Below are 23,779 nucleotides of genomic sequence, written 5' to 3'. Positions count from 1 at the left end.
CAAACCAAGTCTCCCTGCAGCACCAAACTCAGGTATTTTCCATCACACTCCCCTACTGCTCACCCAAACCTTTCTCTCAGGAAGAGGAGAGTCTTTCCTCAAATCCCGCTGTGTTAATCACATTAAAAGCAAAGCTGTTATCAGTGCAAGGAGCTGGAGATGTGCTCCCAGATACTGCCAACAACAGGGAGTAAATGCAGCAAGCAGTGAAGCTAAGCATGTGCTGGACACATTTCCAATCCAAGTGCTCCTGATTTCTCACAAAGCCAAGGCTGGTTATGACTAAAATGTGAAATGTCTCTGGAGCCTTTCGGGGAGGGAGGGCAGGAGTGGGGATTTCCAGCGCGTGTTGCACAAGGATCACGCTCCAAGGAAGGGAAGTTTAACTCCTGCTCCTCCCACCAGCCCTTGGCCCACCCCAACCCCACCACTGCCACTTCCATCCCCACTGCCACCACTCTTTAACGCCTTAAACACCACAGAAGTAGTTTTGAAGGAATGGAACATCCAGTTCGGGGAAGGCTCACGAGCAGTGATCAATCCTGGGCCTCCCCAGGGAGCATCGGAGTGCGAGAATGAATCCGAGTGCCCCAAAAGTGTGGGAAACGTACAGAAACACCCTGCAGGAACCACGGTAATAATTCATTTGCAAGCCATGAGCTGCCTGGGCGTGGGGAGGGAGGGAGCCAGGGCTCTTCCCTTCAGATTTGAATGAAGAATGTGGCACTGCCGTGCCCACAAAGGACCTCAGGTTCCTTTGTACAGGGAGAGGCTGCACTTGCTCTCAACAGAAATCTCTGTTTATTCTAGAATAAACCCAGCGGGAAGAGGCAGCAGAACAGGTCCAGGAGAAAAAAGCTGAGTTAAGATGCTGCTGATCTGGAGCAGCTCCTGCTCCTCTGCTCGGGAACATCCTAGCTCTGTGCAGGACCTCCTGGATCCACCTGGAGCTGTGTCAGGGGGGTTGGAGGGATATCAGGACAAGGTTCCTCCCCCAGAGGTTGGTCAGGCACTTCCCTCTCCCCAAAACACAGCCCTGGAGTGATGGGTGGCAAAACTCTTTGCAAAACAGCCCAGAAATATTTGGTTGTCTTTTTGTTTTGCCCCAAATCTCTGGCACAGAGAGGTGGATTTCAGGGTTAGGAAGAAGAAAAAACCCAACCCTTTCTTATTTTAAAAAGAATTCTGGCACGTTTCTCCCAGCTCCTGTTTCTAGCAGTTTCTGTTGTGCTTTCCTGGCTTATTTTAGAGAGAGTTTCTGTCTGCAGCCCTTCACCTCCCTGTCCTTCCTCCTGGCTCCACACTGTAGTAGCTGTTTAGTAGCTCTTTAGTAGCCACAACTCCAGCCTAGAACCTTACAGATGACTTCCTTCTAAGCGTTAAGATTTCCTCTGCTGCTGCTGATTAAAAGAGAAGTTAAACAAGGGCTCCTTTTGCCTTCCAAAACTTCTCCAAGTGTTTCAGCTGTGCCGTGTCAAACATTGTGAAGGCTTTATTTTAACGGTGGAACAGCCCTAAACTGAAGTGAATTATTCATCAGAAACGTGTAATGTGATCATTATTTCTGGCATTTCCCATATGCTCTCGGTGCCTCAGTTCACCTCAGGAATCCCAATTTCAGCTCTCTACACATCCCCAGAGCGCCACATTCCAGTGCTGCACACACAGACGCATCTGGAGGTGAGAACGCAGCAGCCACACACACACACAGACAGATGAAATCCTCCACAGCACTAATTATTTCTTCAGGAAAACAGTCCAGGGATGGATCAAATTCCCCAGACCCAATTCCCGGCCGCCTCTGCAAAAACTTAGTTCATTTGATATTATAATTTTTTATTTATCTGTCATGGGTGCTCAAAGTTTGGAAATGCTAAAGCATGTGGGATGCAAGAACCCAGAAGCAGCATTAACATGAAAAAATCCCTATTTCTTCCCCATCCACAAGACCTGAGAGTTGCTCTCTTGCACACGATTATTTCATGCAAAGAAACATCAAGTATATTTGTCAAATGAATAAAATTGCTAGAACAAAAGTGGCAATTTACAACTTACATGCCTTAATCTCTTCAATTAAAGGAAAATCCTTTGGTGAATTATGTCAGATATTAAGAGATACAAACAGAATGATTAATGCCGCTGTCTAATTGAATTTCACCTCAGGATTTCTTTGCCTCCCTCTCCTCTTTGGTACCTAACATGTTAACATGAATAAATGATTGAGAAAGAAATGAAGAGAGGAACAAAAGGGGACATGTAAACACTCCTCAAGCACAGCACAGCAAACTCAATTTCAAAATCACTTCCAGCAGGCTGCCAAATTCCTGGGCTGTCTTAGGCAGAGAGGGGAAAGTCACATACACGTGGGGTTGGTTTTTTAATTGCATGGACAAGTTTCACCCTTGCTTTGTGTTAAAAAAAACCAACACCAATTCACCTGGAATATTCCTTAAAGATGCAAAAAAAAGGAGAATAGGATGAGGCTTCATTTAAAAATCCAGTAATTATATAAGAGTGAAAGATAACCTTGGGTTAGTCCCACTATTCCAGAGGCATCCTGCAACGAAATGCTGGGGACAAAGACCCTTCCCTGGTGGCACCAGGACATCCCCTCCCAGTCTGGGTCCCGTTCAGATAAACCCACCTGGTCGGTCCCGAGCAGCCCAGCCCGGGGAAGGCCAGCAGCCCGTGGACCTGGACAGCTGAACCATGAAGGATCTCCTCGGAAGGATCCTTCTCTTCCCTCTGGAACACCAGGAAAAGCTCTCAGTCCATGGAGGAGGAGGACAGCGACTGTCCCCAGGAGTCAACAAGTGAGTCAAATATACTGGAGCCGTCAGTGCCTCCCTGCCAGTCCCGCTGTGTGCGTTTCTGGGAGGTTTTCAGGGCTATTAATTAACCCTGAGCATTCCAGGGAAGGTGAATAATGAGCATCATTACAGACACTTCACAGCTGACTTGAGCAACATCAAAAAGGTCCAGGTTATTTGCCCACCAGTGGACAATGATGACAGAGCTCGTTTCCTCCAGAGCAGCCTCTCATTTTCCCCACCAACACCTGCCATTAAAACACCCCATAAAATCAAAGTAACTCCAGCCTCTTTCAGCTGGCAGGAGAGTTCATGATAAATCAGTCTTAACTGTTTGCATAAGAAATCAAATTGGAGCATTGTTTTAATTCAGATATAACACACCTAAAAGCCGGACAGGAGCCTAATTGAAAACCACAAAACTCATTTATGTTAAAAGAAAGTGCTCCAGTCTCCCTCTTGCTCTCTGGCTCAGTCTGTGCACATTCAAAAGGAGTTTACAGCAGGAATACTCAATGAAAGCAAAGCTATCCCAAGCAGGCGTTTCCTATCCAATCCACAGAACAAATTCCTTCAGGTATAAATATTCAGCTGTGTGAAGTGTGTAAGTGCAGCACTGCTGTCTCGAAAGGAACTCACATTTTACTCCACTGCACCTCTTGTAAAGGAAGAAATGAGTATTTGACAGAGCCTGCAAAGCTCGAATTATGTGAATCATCATTTTTCTATCAGTTTATTGTCAGCTCCAGCAACACCCATTAATCAGCACAGCTTAGACCAGAGCGGGAACAAGGAGATGCTTATTTCTCATAAGCCTTTGTCAGAGAGCTGGCATTAAAATTCAGGTCCTCCTTTTTACACACACACATGTGCTTTATCATTTAGAAACCATTTATACTGCTCCAGCATTTACAATAAATGACTCAAGGTTCAATAAAAGACCTTACTACATACCCTGGTTGGAAGATACACAGGGTTCTGCCCAGTCTTTGTACAGTAGTAACTCCTACAATGAAATTAAAGTCTTCATCTGATTTTTTTTTCTTTTCCTCTCTGATCCCATCCCGGTCTCCCTGGGGAAAAAAATCACTTAGTTCCCAAAAAAAGCTTCTTCCACAGAAACACAGGTGCAACCCACCACACGAACTGCAGCCATCCACTAGGTGTCAAAGGGAGAAACACCCCTGTATTTTACACATATTTGTACAAATAAAACTTAGAATAATTTGAAGCCAGAGCACGAGACACAGATCCAGGCACTAATGTGGATTCCCAGCACCAGCTGAATAACAGAGTCAACACAGTATTCCCTGAAATGAAGCATCACATACTGCATTCTCCAGGCTGATCCTGGCAGGAAAAGTGCTGGTTTGGGTCTCCTCTGCACAGGTCAAGCTTGACCTGAGCCCTGATTAACTCACTTCACTTTTCACTGGCTTAATGCCACTACACCAGCACGGTGTAGTTCAGCCCCTAGAAATCAGCACTAAAAAGAAAAAAAAAAAAAAAATTCAAATTTCATATTCATAGAATCCCAGACTGGTTCAGATTGGAAGGGACCTTAAAGCCCATCTGGTTCCATGGGCAGGGACACCTCCACCAGCCCAGGCTGCTCAAGTTTGAATTCAGATTTATCAAAGCCACTTGGACAGGAGGAAACGCGAGCACACGTAACCCACTGACTGCTGCAATGGGTGTGACTTATTTACCCTGCATGTTTGAAGGCCCAGCCATGTGCCAGAGGAGCCCCTGAACGAGCTGGGGACAACCCTGGCCAAAATCAACACGGAACGGGAACAAAGGCTCCACCACAGCTCCTCTGCCAGCCCCGGCACTGGGAATGTTTGTGTTGGTTCACTGCGCAGGGACTGAAAACAACACACCCAAAATCAACCAACCAGCCCAACAGCCCAGCACAGACAGGCCAGAAATCGCCAGGAGGCTTCGGAGAGCCCAGGGATTCCTGGATCAACCAGCGCAGTTTCAGGGCAAACCCAGGGTCAGGTTAGTGAGGGAAGTTTCTCCATCCTCCCTGAGGAAAAAACACGGAGTGAGAGAAAGGAAACTTCCTCCAGAGCCAGTTTATCCAGAGATCCAACCAAGCCTGGGATATCTGTGTTTCTCAATCTCATTATTATGCACAAAATGATGAGCATCTGGTTTGGGTTTAGGGGTTTTGTTGGAAATATCTATACTTAGCAAAAGCCTGTGTCAGGAAGGTCTACATTATCTTAACAATACTGAACACACAAATAAATGGAGTAGTAAAACCTCCATTGAGAAAGTTACACATGTAACTTTCAATAAAACTTATTTAAATTTGATTTATATGCTGACAACATCTCAGATAACTTAGGAAATCCAGTTATTGGCACAGCAGAATTATGAATTATCAATACACGACATTTCATAAGCTCTTATTGCTCGTTAGGTATATAAATCATTGATGCCATTAAGCTGTGACTGACATTTGTAAATTCTCATGGTGGTGGACCTTTATTTACTATGGAGACACATTCCTGGGAAGAGCCAGGACAGATGGATTTGTTAGCACCATTTAAAATCCAACACTTTCACAGGAACATCAGAATAACTTACAGAGGGAAATGAGCAGTGAAAGCTTCAGATGCTCTGGTCCTATTTTTGTTTTGTAAAAGCCTGAATGGTAATTTCCCATTAACATGAGAGATCTGTTTTTTCACTCCCATAAAGCCATCAACTCTCCGAACAGAGCGAGTAACCTTATCAAAGCAAGCCCCTGCACCTTCCAGTCTGACTCACACTGAGACCATCTGGACAAAACATTCAGACAAGAGCTTCAAAAAAAAAAAAACCAACATCTTGAAACAAATTGCCAGACAGGATTACACAAAATGATCTGTCGAACGTGTTAGAGACAGCCAGAAAAATCTTTAAAAGCAGACAGAGGGGAGGAAATGTGGATCCTTCTGGGATCCACTTACGGCTTATCTTTTCACCTTCCAGCTTTTCCAGCTATAAAACCCAAGAGCAGATCATGCACTGGGGGTTCCAGGCAGCCTCAAGTCCTTCAGAGTCTCCAGAGATATGAACGGATCAGGTCACTGTTAGGTCTGAGAGCTGGTCCTGTCCCTCTTAAGCCAGTTCTGGACCCGTTTGTCCAATTCACCAGCTGCTCTTCCCAGTTACACCAGCAATCTCCCAGCACTAACACCGTGCCACTGCTCCCTCCTACCAACCAGAAAGAAAAAATACTCAGGGTATTCTTGCTCATTTCTACCTCAATTTCCCCTGACAGCAATCAGCAATGGCTCCAGCTATTAAATAACCCCCCAAATCTTGGAGTTGATTATCCAGGGGAGTTTTTATCCTTTATCTGCCAAAGCAGACACGCTGATCCAGCCAAGGCACTGGATCCAGCTCATTGCACATTTGCCTTTCCCATTAACGAGCCCAGAGGTCATTTGACAAAGGACACACAGATAAAGCAGACAAACTTTCCACTACTCCCCGACAGCTTAATTACTACCCAGAATCTGGAGCAAGCCATGACAACTTTGCATTCATTTCCACATTTCATTTTTATGACACTCCAACATCTGCAGAGGATGCTGTAATTAAAAAGGAATAAAATTATGGTTAAAAAAAAACCCCACCAACAAACCCTGGACACAGTCATTTGCGTGAAGAACATGGATTACACAGCAAGTACAGATGCTCTGCAGCAAGGGAGAGTCCGTGTGCAAGCTTTAACGCCCTGAATTACACACGCTGCTGCAGCCAGGGCAGACAAAAAGGAATTTGAAGCAAACCCCCTGCGTTTCACAGCACCATTGCTGACGTTACACTTGGCTGTCCCACAGCGTGGCTGGAAGCGTGCTCTGTGCTGGACTGGGAATTAACGAGATAAGCATAAGGCACCCATCCTCACAGCATTCCCACATCCAAGTAACCCAGAGAGCAAGCCAGAGGGGTAAAGCCTCCCCTAGAACAGGATGTCCAGCTTTTAATCTCCTGAAGTGTAGCTAAGAAACCACTGCATGGGAAGGAAGTCAAGCCAATCAATCTGAAGACAGCCTGGTCCTCTCCAGTTCCCCACCTCAGCCCGACTTGAAAAACTTCCTTTTTAGGCACAGTGACACTGAGCAGCCTTGCAGATGATGGACAGAAGGACTGGGCTCACACCGATGCAGCTTGCATCAGCCACACCACTCAGCAATGCAAATTACCTTCCTCAAACTCGAGAGGCTGCAGAGGAAGGGGTCGAGGTGCCTGGTGACAGCAGCTGCTTCCCCTGTGGCAGCCACTGGAAGCAGAAGCATGTGGCAGCTTCCTCGCCTTAAAAAAAAACAACTCTGCCCTTAAAAATAAAGCTGTAAGAGAAACTACTTCTTCCACCTGTCCTTTGTAGAGAGGATTTCAGATTCCATCCTCCAAGAGGAGAGCTCCAACCCAAACTGCCCGATGGGCACACTCGCCATGCCACCACACACTTCAAGCATTGACTCCTGCTGCAGCATCCACAACCATCCCAATTTAAATTTCAGATCAGCTTGTACTTTCCTTGATTTCACAACACACTCAAAATAGAACGAACAGAAAATTCTTTCCTGAAGAGGTTTCAGTTCCCTCTTTTCAAAATTGCGTCAACGACAGATGACAAGGCTGCTCCTCCTGTGGCACGCTGGGATCTCCTCTCAGGAGCCATTTCCCTTCAGAAGCTCCACTCTCCCCAGCAAAGAAAAACAGTGAGAGGTCTCCAATACGAGGAGAAGATGCTGAAGGACCTGTGGCTCTCAGAATTGAAAACATCACAGCACACAATGGCCCGAACGTGCTGCAGCGGCCGCGGCTTTTCATTCCGGCCATTGTCCGCTAAGAATAGCCCAGAGCCCCACGGCCACATTGTGTGCTCCTGTCCACCTCCCTGCCAGAGCTATTTAAAGCCTGAAACAGCTTCTCCTTGGATGTCTGGCTGGGAAGTCAGAGCCGAGGCAGTCTTGAGATTGGGGATTTTAAAGCTCTGCCCGCTCAGTGCAGAGTGGAGTTTGTGCCTAAAAACAACAGGAGAGGAGAACTTGCTGAGAGAAAACACCAGCGCAGGCATGGAGAGCTGCACAGGACAAGAAGCACATCCATGAGCCACCAGCTCCTTCACAGGATCACACGACATTCAGGTTGGAAAAGACCTCCAGGATCCTCAAGTCCAGGCTGTGACCGATCCCCACCGTGTCACCCAGACCATGAAGTGCCACCTTCCCAACAGGAGCTGGCTGCTGCTGCCTCCAGGCCACCTCCTTTTCCAATCTGGATAAGGTTCTAAAGACTATCCCTGACAGACAAAGGCACAGAGATTTACAGCACAGAGATGCACAGTGAACTGTGCTCACACAGTAAAAATATATCCCAGGTACACTGCTCCAAGTGTGCCTGCACTGAGCCACAATCCCGTGATTTTCCACTGAATTACCTGAATTTTCCACTGAATTACCTGGCTGGGGGCTGTACAGAGATCATTCAGGTGCTCCTCTGGCACATTGCTGGGGTTTCAAATAGTGAGGGTCAATTTTCCATTGAATTTCCTGAACCACCTTGAATTACTAAAATCCCACTGATCCAGCATCATTCCTACACTGACAAAGACAACAGGTACTGGGTCAATCACAAAACCACACAGCACAGAAGCTGAAATCAGCAGCCACTCCGCTTTCCAAGAAGAGAACAACACCAGCTAGCCTCTACCACTGGCAAGGAAATCCAAATATATCAAAACCAGCAGGCACACGCTGGGAATAAATGCCAGTGCCCAGGGATGCTGCTCATCTCAGCACGACTTCTTAATTCTTTGTGAATGATATCCCATTAACAAAAATAAAGCCATGGACTCAGGCAATTTCTATGAACATTAATTGCTGTGATTTGTAATTGTCACAGAAATATCAGCCTTTAAAAAAATCCCACGTTACTCAAGCCCCAGGAGCCCCATCAGCACCTCGGTGCTCCTAAGACATCTGCAAATCCTAGGCAGGATTTCTCCTTCTATCTGCAGCTGTGCAGAGCCAAAAGCTCCTCCTGGCTCCACTTTGGGTCCAAAAGGAACAGAAAAGTGATTCATCCTCCCACTCTGCATCCAGGCTCCCATTTCTCTCCCGGAGCTGCCAGGAGGAGCCGGAGCCCACCACCTTTGGCAGCTTGGAGCACTCCAGCACCGAGGCAGGAGTCACTCCCAGCCCTCCCAACAGTGGGAACATTTGGTGACATTTCCACTGCTACAAACAAGGGAATGAATTTGAATCAGGACCTATAAAAGATGAAGGTTGAGTCATCCACGCCGACTTCTCGTGCATGAAACTGGGTTTTGCTTCTTCCCCATTTGCTGCATGTGAACGGTGTATTAAAGAAAATATCATCAAGGAACCTCTTTAGCAAGCAAAGAAAAAAGAAAGCAGCCCTCAAAAATGAACTCACTGATGAGTTCTCTTCCACTTGCTGCGCTCACTGGACTTCTGACTTCATCTAGAACAACCCTGCCAACAGGAGAAAACTGAAAATAACCTCTACCCAAATCAAAATGACAGCAATTAAGCCATTAACAAGCAGCTTGGTGAGTTCAGGCCATGAGCCTGGAGTATTAAATGGCATTTTAAGCCTTTCTAGGGAAGAATCACTGCTTGCTGTCACAACTCTCCAAAGGACTGAGTGGATGGTTACAGAATTTATGCTCAAAAAAGCTGCATCTGGCTGAGCAAGAGAACTAAAATTAACCCAAAAAAAAAATCTCCACGCCAGCAAATTAATAGTAGGTGTAGAAAAATACAAAGACACCCTGTCTGCACTATTAGTTTATTTAGAGTAACCACGTTATTAACCAATTTGCCATCAGTAATAGAAGCCATCCCCAGTGCCACCACTAGCAGAGAACTCCCAGTCTGCAGAAAACACTGGGATGAACAGCCTGACCTCAAACCAAGCCCTGGCACGCAGAAAATGAAATCACCAAGGAACCAGGCACTCGCTGAAATTCCAAGTCCAGCCTAACTATTGCCAGGGCAAAGTGGATTTCTCTTTGCTCCTGACACACTTCTCCCCTTCCTCCAACACATCCGATTGCTCTGCAGCGTTTTCCCTGCGTGTTCTACTCCCAGATGCCAACAAAAGCCAGGCATCAACACCTTCAGCTGGGTTAACAACCTGTGGGGGCACCGAGAAAGGAGCTGCCTGTCCCTCCTCTTGCTGGGCAAAACAGGTCAGAAAGCAGGAGAGAATTCCCAGCACCAGGCACTAAAAACAAGGAGAAGCTCTCTGCAGCACAGGGAATCTTCTGTTTCCTCTTCCCCACAAACACCCCAAAAATCCATCCCCCAGGAATGAGGGAGCCCACTCCAAGGAAACAGAGCCTGTTCTACACCAGGAAAGGACAGGCAATCACAAATAGTTTGCTGTGCTTGCTCTACCCCCCAAAAAAATATATTTAACATTCACAAACTTCCTCCTGTTTAAATTCAAACTCTTCCCAAGGCTTAGCCTCAGTGGGAGAGTGAAGGTTGGCTTCAACACTAAGGGCTCCTCACAGATGCACAGAAGTGGCAACACAGTCCCAGTGCAGGAGGTGGCAAAATGAGCATCCTTCACATTCTCACCTGGTCCCTTCTTCTTGGCAGCTGAAAAGATTTCAAAGTTTTAAAAGATAAATTCGACATCTAGGACTGGCAAAGCAGTATCTTTGCCAGCACTGAAGTTCACACAAGCCTTCCACTCCTAAAAATAAAACTCAAAGAAAACAGCCACTCAAACTCAATCCCAGCGGAGCAAAAAGAACTTTGGGAGGATCACAAAAAACTGGCGTTTAAAAATAGCAAACCTGTTTGTTTGTGTTGGGAGATTTCAGGGGAGTGTTTATTTCCATCTTAATCCCCAAAACAGCAGGAATCAGGGAGGGGGGGCGGAAAGTGAAGGGAGAGAGGAATCAAAGGAAGGGATAACTGCAGACACATTCCAGCTTCCTGACAATCTGATTCCAGACTGTACGAAGTTCTGACTCATTCACGGAGCTGTTTCTGATTGTTCTTTGCAGTCAGTTTTATTTGAGGGATGAGCTGCATCCCCCTCTCCCTGTTTCCAGCTGATCCAGGGAGCACCCTTGGCTGGACAGACACCTCATTCAGCATCACCCTGGGATTTGTCCTTCTGTCCCCTCCAAAAAACCAGAGGAACAAAAAAATCACAAAGTAAAAGCACTGTAAAAGTGCAGTTATCTCCTGTGTCCAAGTCATTTTTCTTGACAAGAAGAGGCACATCCTGTCCAGCCACGCAGGCTGCACTGCCAGACAAAAAAAAAAAAGATTTTAAAAAGTTCAGTGTTCTCTCAACATGTTTCAAGATGTGTAACTGAATCCCATAAATCTCACCAGAGACCTTGATTTAGGTCATTTCGAGTAATTCACTACCATTTAATCTCCTCACCTACTTTCGGGCTGCTTGGAACACAATGGCTGAGCAGCATGTGCTGAAAGCCCCAGTTCAGGGACTCGGGGAACACAGACTCCTAAAAAAGATCTGGATCAAGGGCAGGAGGATCCCTGCCCTCAGCCAAGGGAAAAAATCAGCTCCCACAAAGCTCTGACACTCTCACACCAGAACAAAGGCTGGTTTCAACTGGATGCTCTTTCAATGATCATAAATAATTTTTTCAAAAGGAAAAGGGATTTAATTTTAAAGGAAAAAGAAAGTAAATTGTTATTGCATGGATGCTATAAATGCACATGCAGTTATACCCACCAATAATTTGATAATTTGGCTTTAAGGTAGCTGAGAGAGAACATTTATAATGCTTAAAATGAGCCACAGGAAGTTTCAGAATCAGAATTCTCCAAAAGGCAACCCTGGCTTTTGGGTTTCTTGGGTTTTTCAAGCATCAAAGATGCAAGAGTTCTCAATTTTAACTATTATATATCATGTATAAACTCTCTCACTTACACTAAGAGACAAGGGAGACCAAAACCTAAGCATAGCTAAGATGTTAAGTGAAATTTAGACAGTGATACAGTAACAAAATATAAACTTCAAGAAATCTGTGATCCAGCTGAAGAGCTCTTTAGTGCATTGAGAAGAACATTGTGCTTGGGCTTCTTCAAAACAAAGCCAGATAAACAAATACTTCATACACGGATTGATAAAAATGTGAAACCAAAAGTGCTTTCCTACCATCTGATAGAACCCACCCTCTGTAAGAGAAATGAGCACTTGTGCTCTAAAAAAATTCATGGTCAACAGATTTTGGTGTTATTGCCATAAGCAGGAGCAGTGAGACTTCAGGGGGATCTTTGCTTTGTTAACAAAATCAGCTTTGAGGGAAGCACACGACAAGAAGCAATAAAAGAAAGAGGCTGGGAGGGAAAAGGAACCTGTTTTCCTTGTACTTGCCAGAGCTGGATTTATTCTTCCTATCGCTGTCAAAGATTCAGAGTCATTCTGCAAACACAGCACAACCTCCCCACAAGACAGCCCAGGCAGGGCTGGCTGGACGCTGATGGCTTTCATTAAAAAAAAAAATAATAAAAATCTACTTACTCTTCCCATGCCCTGCACACACCTCTCCATGCAGGATCTCAAAGCAGCCTCCTCCTTGAAAGGAGAGGCATCGATCTTTTGGGACTGATAAATGTGTTTAAACAGTCAACATATAAATAACTCCTTACAGCAAGGACCACAGCAAGCCTCCCCCAAGATGCAGAATCCTTAAATTAAAGGTAACAGCAAATTAGCAGCACTTTCATCCCAACCATGGCAGCTGGTGGAGCTGCTCTGGGTTTGGGAGAGGGTGGGGTACAATGGGAAGTATTTGCATGAAGCCTAATCCTAAAACCACTGCAAACGATGTGAGGGAGCTGGAAAAGGCAACAGAGCTCGGAGAAAATTATAGCTGCTCCTCCAGCTCCCAGCCAGTGTTTATTGTGGAATTCACAAGTTACAGATGCTGCGCTCTGGAGGAACCTCCAGCAGCAGAAAAACAACATCAGCTCTCATCCCTCCATATGGGTTTGTCTCGTTCCTTCCCAAAATACTGATGGAGCCTCGGATCTGGGTCCAGTTCTGAGCCTCTCACTTCAGGAAGGACAAGCAAATCCAGGAGTCAGGAGCAGCCAAGCAGCAAATGGATAAATCACAGCAAGAATGGCCAACTGTTCAGGGTGTTCACCAGAAAACAGCTCCGAGTTTCAGAGCAAAATAAAACAAAAACCCCCAACAAAACCAAACCAAAACACTTCCTTCACTGCCAAAAGCTGTCACTGCTTTCAAGACAAACGAAAGCTCTACCTGTAGGGATTTTCCAGAGGGGCCAGGGCCAGAATTTTTTCCTGATTTAAAACTGAAACCAAACTACCACCTGAGTTTCCACGGACACGTTTGGTGGGGAGCATTTTTAGCCAAGATTTCCAGGGAGAAAGTGTGAAAAGTGGAAATTAACGGATGCAAGGAGCCCTTCCCAGCTATATTCTATAAAGTTCACTGTGATGGGGGAAATAATTTGGCATAAAGCTGAAATTAAGATTAATTCCTTAAGTATGAAGACAATGGTTATAAACGTGTTTGGCATTAGACGACTGGCCTAAATAAAAAGTTCTCTCTTACACTTTTATGTAAATTAATTTATCATTACAGTCAGAAATTAATTATATAATGCAAGGTAACACCAGCATATGGATTGATGAAAGTTCAAACCAACCTCAGAGCAAACACAGGCAATCTGGATGGCATAAGGAGGGAGAAGAGGCAATTTAGCACCCAGCAATGAGCACTCACACACACACACACACAGAGGAAATAAAATCAACACTCAAGGGGTTCAAAACTCCAAGGGGTGCTCAGCCCAAGTTCTGAGTTTATCCAACAACCCTGGTCAGCAGAGCTGAAATCTTTGCCAACACAAGTTCCCTGCTAAGGAACCTCACACAACTCAGCAGAGACAAAATTTTGACTTGCAAATAACCAGAACCCAGTAATGTCACAGCTCTGATGAACCTGGCAGAGCTCAGAATATTTAAGCCTCTCCCAGCGTGTCTGTGGGTGCTGTCCATCCTCCCTGTTTCCCATTTTGTTTTTCATTTCTACAGCACAACTCACAAGTGCCGAAAAAAGAAAAGGCAAAAAAAGAAAAAGAAACAGAACAAGGAGTATCCAGAGTTTTTAGACATTCCAGCTCCAGGGGGAAAACACGAGAGCACAATTTCATTCATAGCAAGTTGAGTTTCCATCCAAACATCATCAGTGTATCCTGTGACCTTTGCAGTGCTGCATTTCTCCCTCCCTTTTCCAGCTGCACACTTTAAAGTCGTTTACTGGCAGAGCCTTTTGTTCCTGTTTCAGCATCCTTCTGCAGCGCTGCGTCCCTCCCCGTGGAGCTGGGACACACACGGGCACAAGGAGCACAAATACTGGTGGTTTACTGGTATTTTTTTAAAGGGGAGCTGGGATGAAGCCTCTTCCTCCTTCACCAGATGGAGAGAACACAGAAAAGTTAGGAAGGGTTACATTCATTAAAGAGACCAAAGCACAGCCAGGCTCCTTTCCAAAACCACTTCACAGGGATGCTCATTTATTCCATTTCTGAGCGACTGCTTATCAAACACTGGGGCAAAACCTCCACAGGCCTGCTCGGGGATCTGCACCTCCCCACTCTGGTTTGTCATTGTCACTCATTCCTTCATCCCCTGCACAGATTAACAAAAATTGAGACTTTTTTTTTCCCCTCACAGCAACACCAGCTGCTTCATTTATGTGTTTTTCTGTCCTGGGCTTTCAGGCTCATGGGACTCATCAAAACACACCCATGATAATTTGCTTTATGGATCAAAGGTGTGAATTTACATCTACCAATAACCAAAATAATAAATAGATAAATAAATTTAAAAATAGATACCTAGAGAAAACTTTGACAGTGGATTTGCCCAGTGCCCCTGTCAGGAAGGCAGCCCTGGCAGCGGGAAGGCATCTCAGCATCTTGGCAAATCCAAACAATTCCCTCATTCTGCTTTACAGGCACTTGATCCAGCTCTGCCTTCCAGGAAGGTGGAAGAGCACCAGCTTTCCAGCAAGCTTCATTTCCACTCAGGGATGGTTATTCACAGTGCCACCGACTGCTCAGGAGGAGTTCACTCCTCACAGTTGTGATTTCCCAGGAAAACACTTGAGACAGCTTCCTCCAGCCCTTCCCAGGGGAACTGGGGTGGAAGAAGGAGAATTGTCACATGCCAGGGAGCCCCCACCAGCCACCAGCTGGCCGTGGTTGCCACAGCCCTGCCCAGACTGAGGAATTGTGTCTGGCTGATGAGTGGAAGTTTCTTGGACGCATAATCCTATCCCAAAAAATTCCCTATATTTTAATAAAACAAGCAGTGCTAATGAAATATGTGAATAACTCCTATTTTTTTTTTTTTCCCTAAAAGCAGAAAAATCACATAAAATGTCTTTTGGTACCACATAGAGCAGAAGAACAGCAAGAGCCCTGCTCCAGGGCGAACTTGCATGAAGAAAAGGGTATTGTGGAATTTCCCACCTAAATTCCCAAATTTAGAGCATGCCCTGCAGTGGGCCTGGGCTGCTGGCCCAAGACACACTCAGGGACTCATTCCCAGGCAACAACTGTCGTTATTTTAAGGAGGTTCAATTTGCAAGCACTCCCCATCTATAAATTGCATCGTTCCATGGTTTCCTCCCTGCAGGAAAACCATCGTCCAATGACAGCGGTACAGAAACAAACCAAAAATCCTTCCCTGCTTGAACCAAGAGGCTCTTTCTGGAAAGCACTATGATTTAAGAAAAAAAAAAAACCAAAAAACAAAACCAACCCAAAACCAATGTCAGATGTAGTAGCACCGCCAGCTCACCCTGCTGCAGCACTTCAGGGCTGGAGATTAAAATTTAGAGCTAATCTGGTTATTTGGCTCCTTCTCAAGAGTCAAAAAGCCAGGAGCTGCTCATGTGCCACAGGATAAGGCTGCTCCCCTGGCCTAATTCAGCCCATTTCACACAAACCAATGTGAAGCATTGCTGGAAACACTTAAAGATCTAAGAATCTCTGTACCACATTTAGCAACACCTTCAGAGAAGCTATGATTAACTCTCAACTCAAAGCAAAACAACTGGGTCAGAAGATTTCGAGTTTAACAACAGCAAATAGTTACTTTGATGGCAAAAAATTAAAATGTTTTAAATGGTTCCAATCCATTTACAGCATCTACTTGGAAAAACACCAGTTGAGCTCCCTCACTTTACGTCCATAGGGTTTGTGACTTTAAACACATCAAGAGTTTCGATGACCCTTGTCCAGGGATTTCACAGAAAGAACGTCCTGTTTTGTCTCCTGGAGTATTGCAATTTTGGAAGAAAGGGAGAGAGAGAAAGTAGAAATGGAGACTGCTCTCTACTGATGGAATTACTGCCAGGTCAAGACTCTTTCTCCCATTTTCTTCCACCTTTTATCCCGCAGCAAATCCCACAACTGCATTGGCACCCATTGCCTCCCAAACACTGACAGCATTCCAAGAGCAGGACACCCGTGATGTCATAGGAATTCTCAGAGAGAAACCATGAAATCTGTGAAAGTCATACCGAAAAATGAACTAAATAAAGTCCTGAGTAATGAATATCAACTGTGCATGGCAGAGCGAAAGCCATTCAAGGGAACATGTGTTTGAACATACTTTCCATCTCAACAAAGGTTCAGATTTTTCACTCTTCATAACGACAGCTGAAAAAAGTTCACCAGGCAGAGAGACTCTTCTAAGTAAATCCCCAAAATGGCCAAAAAAAATTAGTAAGGATTTAAAAGCAAAAGAATAAAAGAGGATTCGAGCCTTTTAACTGACAGGAAAAGGGAAAGATACTAATTTGTAAGCTCACCACAAAGGAAATCACTTCGAGCTAAGGAAAAATGTCCTGTCCCTTAGCTGGGAGTCAGGGAAAACTGGCTGTTACCAGTAAACTTTTTATAGAATCCTACTGGAGTTACACTGGCAGTTCCTTCTGCTTTTGGAGGGAACTGAAGCACTTAAGAGGATGGAGTGGTCTGGTCAGCTTTGGTCTCCAGCCTTCCAACACCTGAAGAAACTGCAAGAGGGATTTTGGAGCTGGAAAGGAAGGACGGCAGACTCTGCATTCTTTCACCTCTTTCCATCCTCATTAATAATCCATTAGCAGGAGCTGGACACAAAAACACAAACTATTGCTGGAACATCAAGGCAGTCTCCCAACGCCCCCTTCCCCCTTTCTGGCACCAAGGCTGCTTGGCTGGCCCAATCCAGCTCCAAAACTCAAGGGATTAGCACTATCAGGAACTGCAGAAAACCAGATGATTCCACAGCAATTCCAGAGCCGGAGTTTGGAGCAAGTCATTGTTGCAAACAAATGGAATCACTTACAGGCACAGAGCCGTGATTAACTGCAAAAACCCCTTAAAAGGTAGTTTTACATTTTAAATGGGAACGTTAATCCAACCCGTACAGAGTCAAAATATCAGAATTCAGGACTATTTCACTCAACCACACCGGGGTGAGTGGCTGAAAAGTCTCTTTACAGGGTTTATTAAAAACTCTGGGAATCCCCACCCAAGTGGTGCAAGGATCAGTCACAGTGTGCAGTGACCGACCCGGGGACCTGAACAGGAGATGAACACAAAAGAAGAATCAAATTTACATGTAACATCAACACCACTGAAAAATCCCAAAATGCACAGGTTCAGCAGTAAAATTCATGACAGTGATTTCAGCTGAGTGATCTAAAAATCTGAAGACAGTTCTGTAAAAAAAAAAAAACAAACCCTGCAGCTATTGAGGGAAATGCCAATTTTTGGTCCAAATCATCACACTTCCCTTCCACCCCCCCAAATTACAGCTGCTGACCCCGTCACAGCTACTTCTGCAATCTTTCACACCTAGAAGGGCTGGACCACTCCAGAGAGTTCACCAGGATTAAAAACTGCCAAGCATCCCTCAGGAAGATGGACCAAACAAATGAGATTTCCACACATTTAAAGCAAAAAATCACAATCAGATCAAACACACTCTCAGATGTTCAACCCAGAGAGGAAAAAGGGATTTATCCGAAATTTATCAGCCATTTTGGGGAGGTTTAAAGGAAAGTTTTAGACATTCCAGTAGCCCGAGTGTGATGGCAGCTGGGAGGTTGCCTGAAGTTGTTCTTATCAGGAATCTTCCCTTAGCAAAGACAAACTCAGCTCAGCAACCACGCAGCCACCTCTGGGCTCTGCTTGCTCCTGCTGTAAGTTACCTCATCCATTTGTCATATTTTTAGCACTTTTTGGGCTGGGCTGCAAGATCTGCAAGAGATGCATTTTAACCTTTGCTAGCGACTCCTCAAGGACAGAAGTGGTTTATGAGCCCTCGCTGAGTAAAAAAATGTCAGTATTAAATTTCTGCAGCTCAAACCATGGAGCTATTTACTGAAGCTTTATACAAACTAATTAAATATAAGGCTCTCGTGGGATACGAGGAGAAAGAAAAGGAGAATTAAGAGATAAATCACTGGCTTTTCTTTCCTCAGCAAGTGTACACTCCAATTTAATATATTAAACCAAAAAACAGCCCGGCAGTCCTTGCTCAGGCACACAGCGGCAGCATCCCAATCTCACATGGCACGCACTGCACAGCACAAATTAATTATCTCTGCCTTCCCACAACTTGCACAAAGGAATTGGGAGAGACAATCCAGACAAGGGGATGAGCTTGAGATATCAAAGGCTCCATATGGAGCCCACGGAACCTCACTTTGCAGCTTCACAGGGCTCCCAGTCCCTGTGGGCACGCAGCCCGGGGAGGTATCAAAGCAGCGCTTCCCTCCCCGGCCGAACCCGGGCCGTCCTGGCAGGAGAATTCCCACTGCTTGACACGGAGCCATGCTGGAGTTTCCTCAGAAAGAGGCACTCCAAGGAGTCCCACGGGAAGAGCCCAGTAACTGTGGGACCCTCTCCAGGAGCAGAGAGGACAAACCATGGAACCAATGGAGAAAGACTCAAGGTCAGTGCAGGTGTTGGGGAAAATCAACGTGTGTGGGCACCTCTGGGGGTCAGTTCCCTTCTGGAGAAGAGCAGGTTTGTAGCTGAACCTCCAGATGCTGGAGGCCGTGGGATCACTGGGCAAATCCAGGTCACCCAGCACATCCTCTGGTGGTCAGTCACAGGGTCAGACCAAGAACTCAAAGCTTTATCCAGCCTGGTTCCAGCCACGTCCACAGATGCACAGCCTGACCTCAGCCACAGTGGACAGGTCACCAGGAAGGAACCTCTCGTTCCCTCCATGCCCCCTGACCGCTGCACAGCAACTTTGGTTCAAAGTCTTCAACTCCAGAAACTCATTTCATTCAAGTGTTGATCTCCCCACACATACAAACCACAGGAAGAGCCAATTCCAAGCCAAAAGAGGCAGAGATGTGGCTGCTGGGAGACAACAAACACCTAAAGCTCGTGGTTAAGGAGAAGAAAAAGTTTCATTCATCCACGCCCCATCCCTGGCAGTGCCCAAGGCCAGGCTGGACAGGGCTTGGAGCAACCTGGGATAGTGAAAGGTGTCCCTGCCCATGAGCTGAGCTTTAAGGTCCCTCCCAACCCAAACCATTCCATGATCCTTTGCCCTGCTACCCCTTTTTCAATAAAAAACACCAAGCTCATTCAGCAACAGAAAATCAAAAATTTTGCATAGCGATGATCTATTAATCAAGCCATTCTTTAAATGGTTTCTGATTAACCACTTAAGGCTATTAAATTTTTAAACAAAGCTCCATCATTCCATTAGTAATCATTTAAAGTGCTTAAGGAGGTGTTTGTGGATTAAGGGTTTTAAACGAAGCCTCTAAACACAGCTCCCAGCACAGAGCCAGGACAGAGGGAAGCAAAAAAAACGCCCTGAGTTTCTAAATGCCAGCAAAAAATATCCGAGTTTTCTCATCAGAGAAGCAGATGCCACCTCACAATTCGTGCAGCACTCCAACACGTGATTCACCTCACCCCCACAAGCACTGCTCCACTTCCCAACACCGGGAAAAGATATCAAACAGCCTCCACCAGAGCTAACAGCATTTCCACGCCATTCCCACAATCAAGGGCAGAATTTGACCAGGACACCAGAATCTTCCTGGAAGGACCTTGGTATGTTTGGTGACGAGGCAGCATCACCACAGCTGTGCATTTCAGTGGATTTAGCCCATCTCATCTTGCCACTGCGATGGAGAGACCAGCACATCCCTGGAATTACAGGTGAGACATTCCCTAAGGAATCACAGCACTATCCAGCTCGGAACCGAGGTATCTGTGGGATGTAAAGCAAGGTTTGTGGTGTTTTAAAAGGAGTAAAGTCTCCCCCCAAAGTTGGTACCTAAAGGCAGGGCAAGAACGATCCCCATTGTCAAAGCAGCTCCCGAAAAGTCGATGCCAGGTGGCAAAGGAAAGCTCCCTCTCTGAAATAAAGGAGGGGGTGTGGGACAGGGTGGTTACAGGACTGTCCTGTGCATTTCTGAGCTGCCTGGTCCCTCTACACCTCCCTCCCAAGGAGGACAGGAGATGGATCAGCACCTCCTTCCCCACTCCTGCGGTCCCTGCGCTGGGAGAGGGACGAGCATCCCGAGGTGAACTCCTCGCTGCCCTCACCACTAATTCAGGAAGGAAACCCCCTTCTCCCAGCTCCTCCTGATCCCTTCACACACTTCCGGCCTCCTTAACTTCCCATATCTAAGAGAGCAACATTTTATAAGGCCAAAAAGCCAAAAAAACCATAAACCCATGTGCCACTACTGCGATCCACTTTTGGGAGCACATTTCCAGGTGAACTGACAGCCCTTTGCACAAGCACCTCCAGAGATGAGCTGAGTTCTGGCAGCTACAAGGAAGGCTCCTTCCTATTTTCCCCATTTTCCTGGTCTCTTGCCTGAAAAGGAAGGGAAAGATTTCTAATTCATGCGAGAGCTGAGAGGTGAGAGGATGCGCTTTGCTAATTCTAAAGCCTCGCTTCCGTATTATTCCCAAATATTGTGACTGCGAGCTCGGATCTATCACGCTCATTTTGATGGGGTAAACAATGAAAGAACCTACAAGCCTCTAATTTTACACTGACTGCAATTCCCAGTTCCAAAGACAGCTCGAAAACAGGAATAGAAACTAAACCAGTAAAAGAGAAACACGCCCTTCTCCATTTCTAACTTTAAGAACCTCAAAATTTAAAAAAAAAATAATCAAGATAAACTCTTACACAGCTTCATATCTGCTCAAATAAGCATTTTTCAACATAAATACCCAAACTGCTTCTAGGTCCAGGGCACTGGGGTCAGTGTAGGACATGTCTTGTAGGACAACATGTTCTAATGATTTGCAACCAACAAGCAGCCCCCCCCTTCCCCAGCAGGAAAAATAACCGAGCACCTAATTGCAAAACAATATCTTAATTGTCAATTTTAATCTAGGTTTCCTACTCAGATTTAAATCTGGCTTTCTTTTTTTCAAATTGCATTGATTTAACTCAATCAACCCTGCCCGAAGGCCATCTTTCCTGCCTGCTCTGAGCATACCAAGCAAGTTTTAACCTAAATCACTGAATCTCGTAACTTCCTAGCAGCGACGTATCACGCCATGCACAAGCTCTAATTATTCTTTTAAATGCATATGATCCCGAAAACTTCGCAAAAATAAGCGGCTCAGGGGGGCATTTCACCATCTTTTATTTTTTTTAACCTAGGGCACATGATGGCCTGAAACCCAGCCAGCTGAATTCTGCAGAGGACTCGCATGGTCATTGCAAAAGGTGCTGTTTAAACCCATTGATTATTCCCTGGGATGATGGGAATAACGCTGCTGCACGAGTTTTATTCATTGCTAAGTGCGTGCATTTCTGTGTGTGTGTACACCCACACCCACACCGCAGCCTCGAGGTGTTACACTCCAGCACGGCAAGGAAAAGCAGGCAGGGAATATTATGGACTCACCCCGAGCGAAATCCCGAATAATGGAAGTTTCTAGCACAAACAGCTTCCCAGGGACCCTCGAGCACAGTCCCCCATCAGCAGCAGTGGAAATATGCTCCTCTGACACTGCACAGATTGTTCAAAGATTCCCATGACAGGCAGAGGATTAAAAAGCAATTCCCTGCCTCTCGTATTTCACATGCAAAGCCGCCTTTCAGAACGGCAGGCAGGAAAATATGGATCTCCCCGAACTCAAAAACGTGTGTATTCCCTAAAAAGCCCCCGCTGTGGTACCTTAAAAAGGGCAACACCAAAGCAGGAACTACCCCATGGGGACAAGACACGGCGCTGCAAACCCGACCCAGCTTTGTATTACGAAAAAAGCCCTGCAAATTCCAGGCAATCTGCAAATGATTTCCCTCTTCCCCACCCAAACATCCACTGCAAACTCCTACAATTGCGAGCCAGGCTTGCGATAGCCAAAGGGGTGGAAATAAAACCATTCCTTACCTTTAACTTGAGTGTCATATTCGGCTATGATCTCCTTATCCTTTTTGAATTTTGCTGGCGACGTCATGTTTTCTTTTCCAAAAAGCTGAATAACCTCGAAAGAGATCCACCAGAACACGAGCTATAAAGGCAATTTTCGCTCCTCTCAGCACGATGCCTTGGCTTTCTGCTCGTCCTTCCCTCCCCCCCGCAAAAAGGGAAAAAAATAAAAAAATCAGTCCATGGAGAGAGGGTGTGAGAGGGAGCACAGCAGCAGGAAAATGCAGATGTTGAGATCAGCGGATGGAAGAGGCAGCAGTTTTGTCTCCCTGCACCAAATCCTTGAGCAGCAGCATCAGCCTAGCGAGATCCTGCAGCCCCCAAAGGCTCTTCCTGATCCTTAATAGCACAGCCGGGGAGTGGAAGTCCTTCCGCACATGTTTTATGCGGGTTTGGTTTGCCCTTTTTTTTTTTTTCCCCCTCTTCTCTTTTTTTTTTTTTAAATTTCTTTCTTTTAATGGGCTCAGAGATGATGCAAATCAAATCCCAAACGAGAGCAGCAGCAGAGGAGAAGCAGCCGTTTGCTTTGGTTTGCTTGCCTGCAAATACAAGAAATAATAACAATAATAAATATATATTTAGAAAATTACAGCTCGCAGCCCAAATCTGTGATGGGAAGCAAAGCTGCCCTGACACCCTGACATTGCAAATCGTCCTTTGAGCAGCGGCAGCGTGAGGTTCCAACTGCAGCCCGGCCAGGTGACCGAGGGAACACGCCTACAACGGGGGACCCGGGCGATGGTCTGGGCACAGCGGCTCCCTTGGGATGCGGCTCCCGGGGACAATTTGGGGTGCAGGTCCCGGGGAACCGGGGGGAATTCAGGGAGCGAGTCCCGGGGGGTGATTTGGGGTGCGGCTCCCGGGGGAACGGGGGATGGTTTGGGAAGCAGGGGGCTCCTCTGGGATGCGGCTCCCGGGAGAGCTCGGGTTAACTTGGGGTGCGGGTCCCGGCGGAGAATTTCGGGAGCGGGTCCCGGGGGGGCTGCGGAGGCTGTTCGGAGAGCGGCTCCCGGGGGAACGGGGCTCCTTTGGGAAACGGGAGCTCCTTGGGGAGCGGCTCCCGGGGATGTGGGGGCTCCTCGGGCTGCGGGGCTCCCCCGGGACGCGGCTCCCGCAGCATCCCCCGCTGACCGCGGGCTCGGCCCCACCGGCGGCCGCCCCGCAGCCCCGGGCACACCGGGCGCGCCCCCGCCGGGCGGCTCCGCCCGCAGCTTCTCCCTCTTCGGGGTTTTTTTGGGGGTGATTTAGGGTTTCTTCCAGGGCCCGCTGCGCTGTGCGGGGCGGGACACAACTTTTCCGCCGTCTTTTCTTTTCAATTGGTATTTTTTCCCCCTTTTTTTGGGAGTGGGGAAGGAGGGAGGGCGCGCTGCTGCAGCCCCCCGCGGAAGATGCGCGTAGGGGAGGAAGAAATAAATAAACACGGCACCCACCGGATCCGCATCCCGCCCGGGAAGAACAATGCGAGCGGCGGGGAG

General features: G+C 46.5%; 1 protein-coding gene across 5 annotated transcripts in view; it reads right to left on the bottom strand.

Annotated features, from left to right (window-relative positions):
• Nucleotides 1–23,779, bottom strand: part of SRGAP2 (SLIT-ROBO Rho GTPase activating protein 2) — a 97,859-nt gene that overhangs the window by 73,529 nt on the left and 551 nt on the right. For 3 of the 5 annotated variants that reach the window (XM_042013568.1, XM_042013571.1, XM_042013573.1), the window contains exon 2: nt 22,266–22,843. In XM_042013568.1, the coding sequence (XP_041869502.1) occupies nt 22,266–22,332 (67 nt within the window). In that variant the 5' untranslated portion in view covers nt 22,333–22,843. Of the gene's footprint in view, nt 1–2,644; nt 2,781–21,776; nt 21,834–22,265; nt 22,844–23,779 lie in introns of those variants that run through there. The other 2 variants (XM_042013572.1, XM_042013570.1) reach the window with 2 other exon arrangements.

This window comes from Corvus kubaryi, unplaced genomic scaffold (genome assembly GCF_017639235.1).
Source record: "Corvus kubaryi isolate FWS band 111438036 unplaced genomic scaffold, C.kubaryi_AGA036_p1.0 split1-37355, whole genome shotgun sequence".
NCBI lineage: Eukaryota > Metazoa > Chordata > Aves > Passeriformes > Corvidae > Corvus > Corvus kubaryi.
Note: the sequence above shows the minus strand (reverse complement) of the source record. Positions and strands in the feature narration are given on the sequence as shown.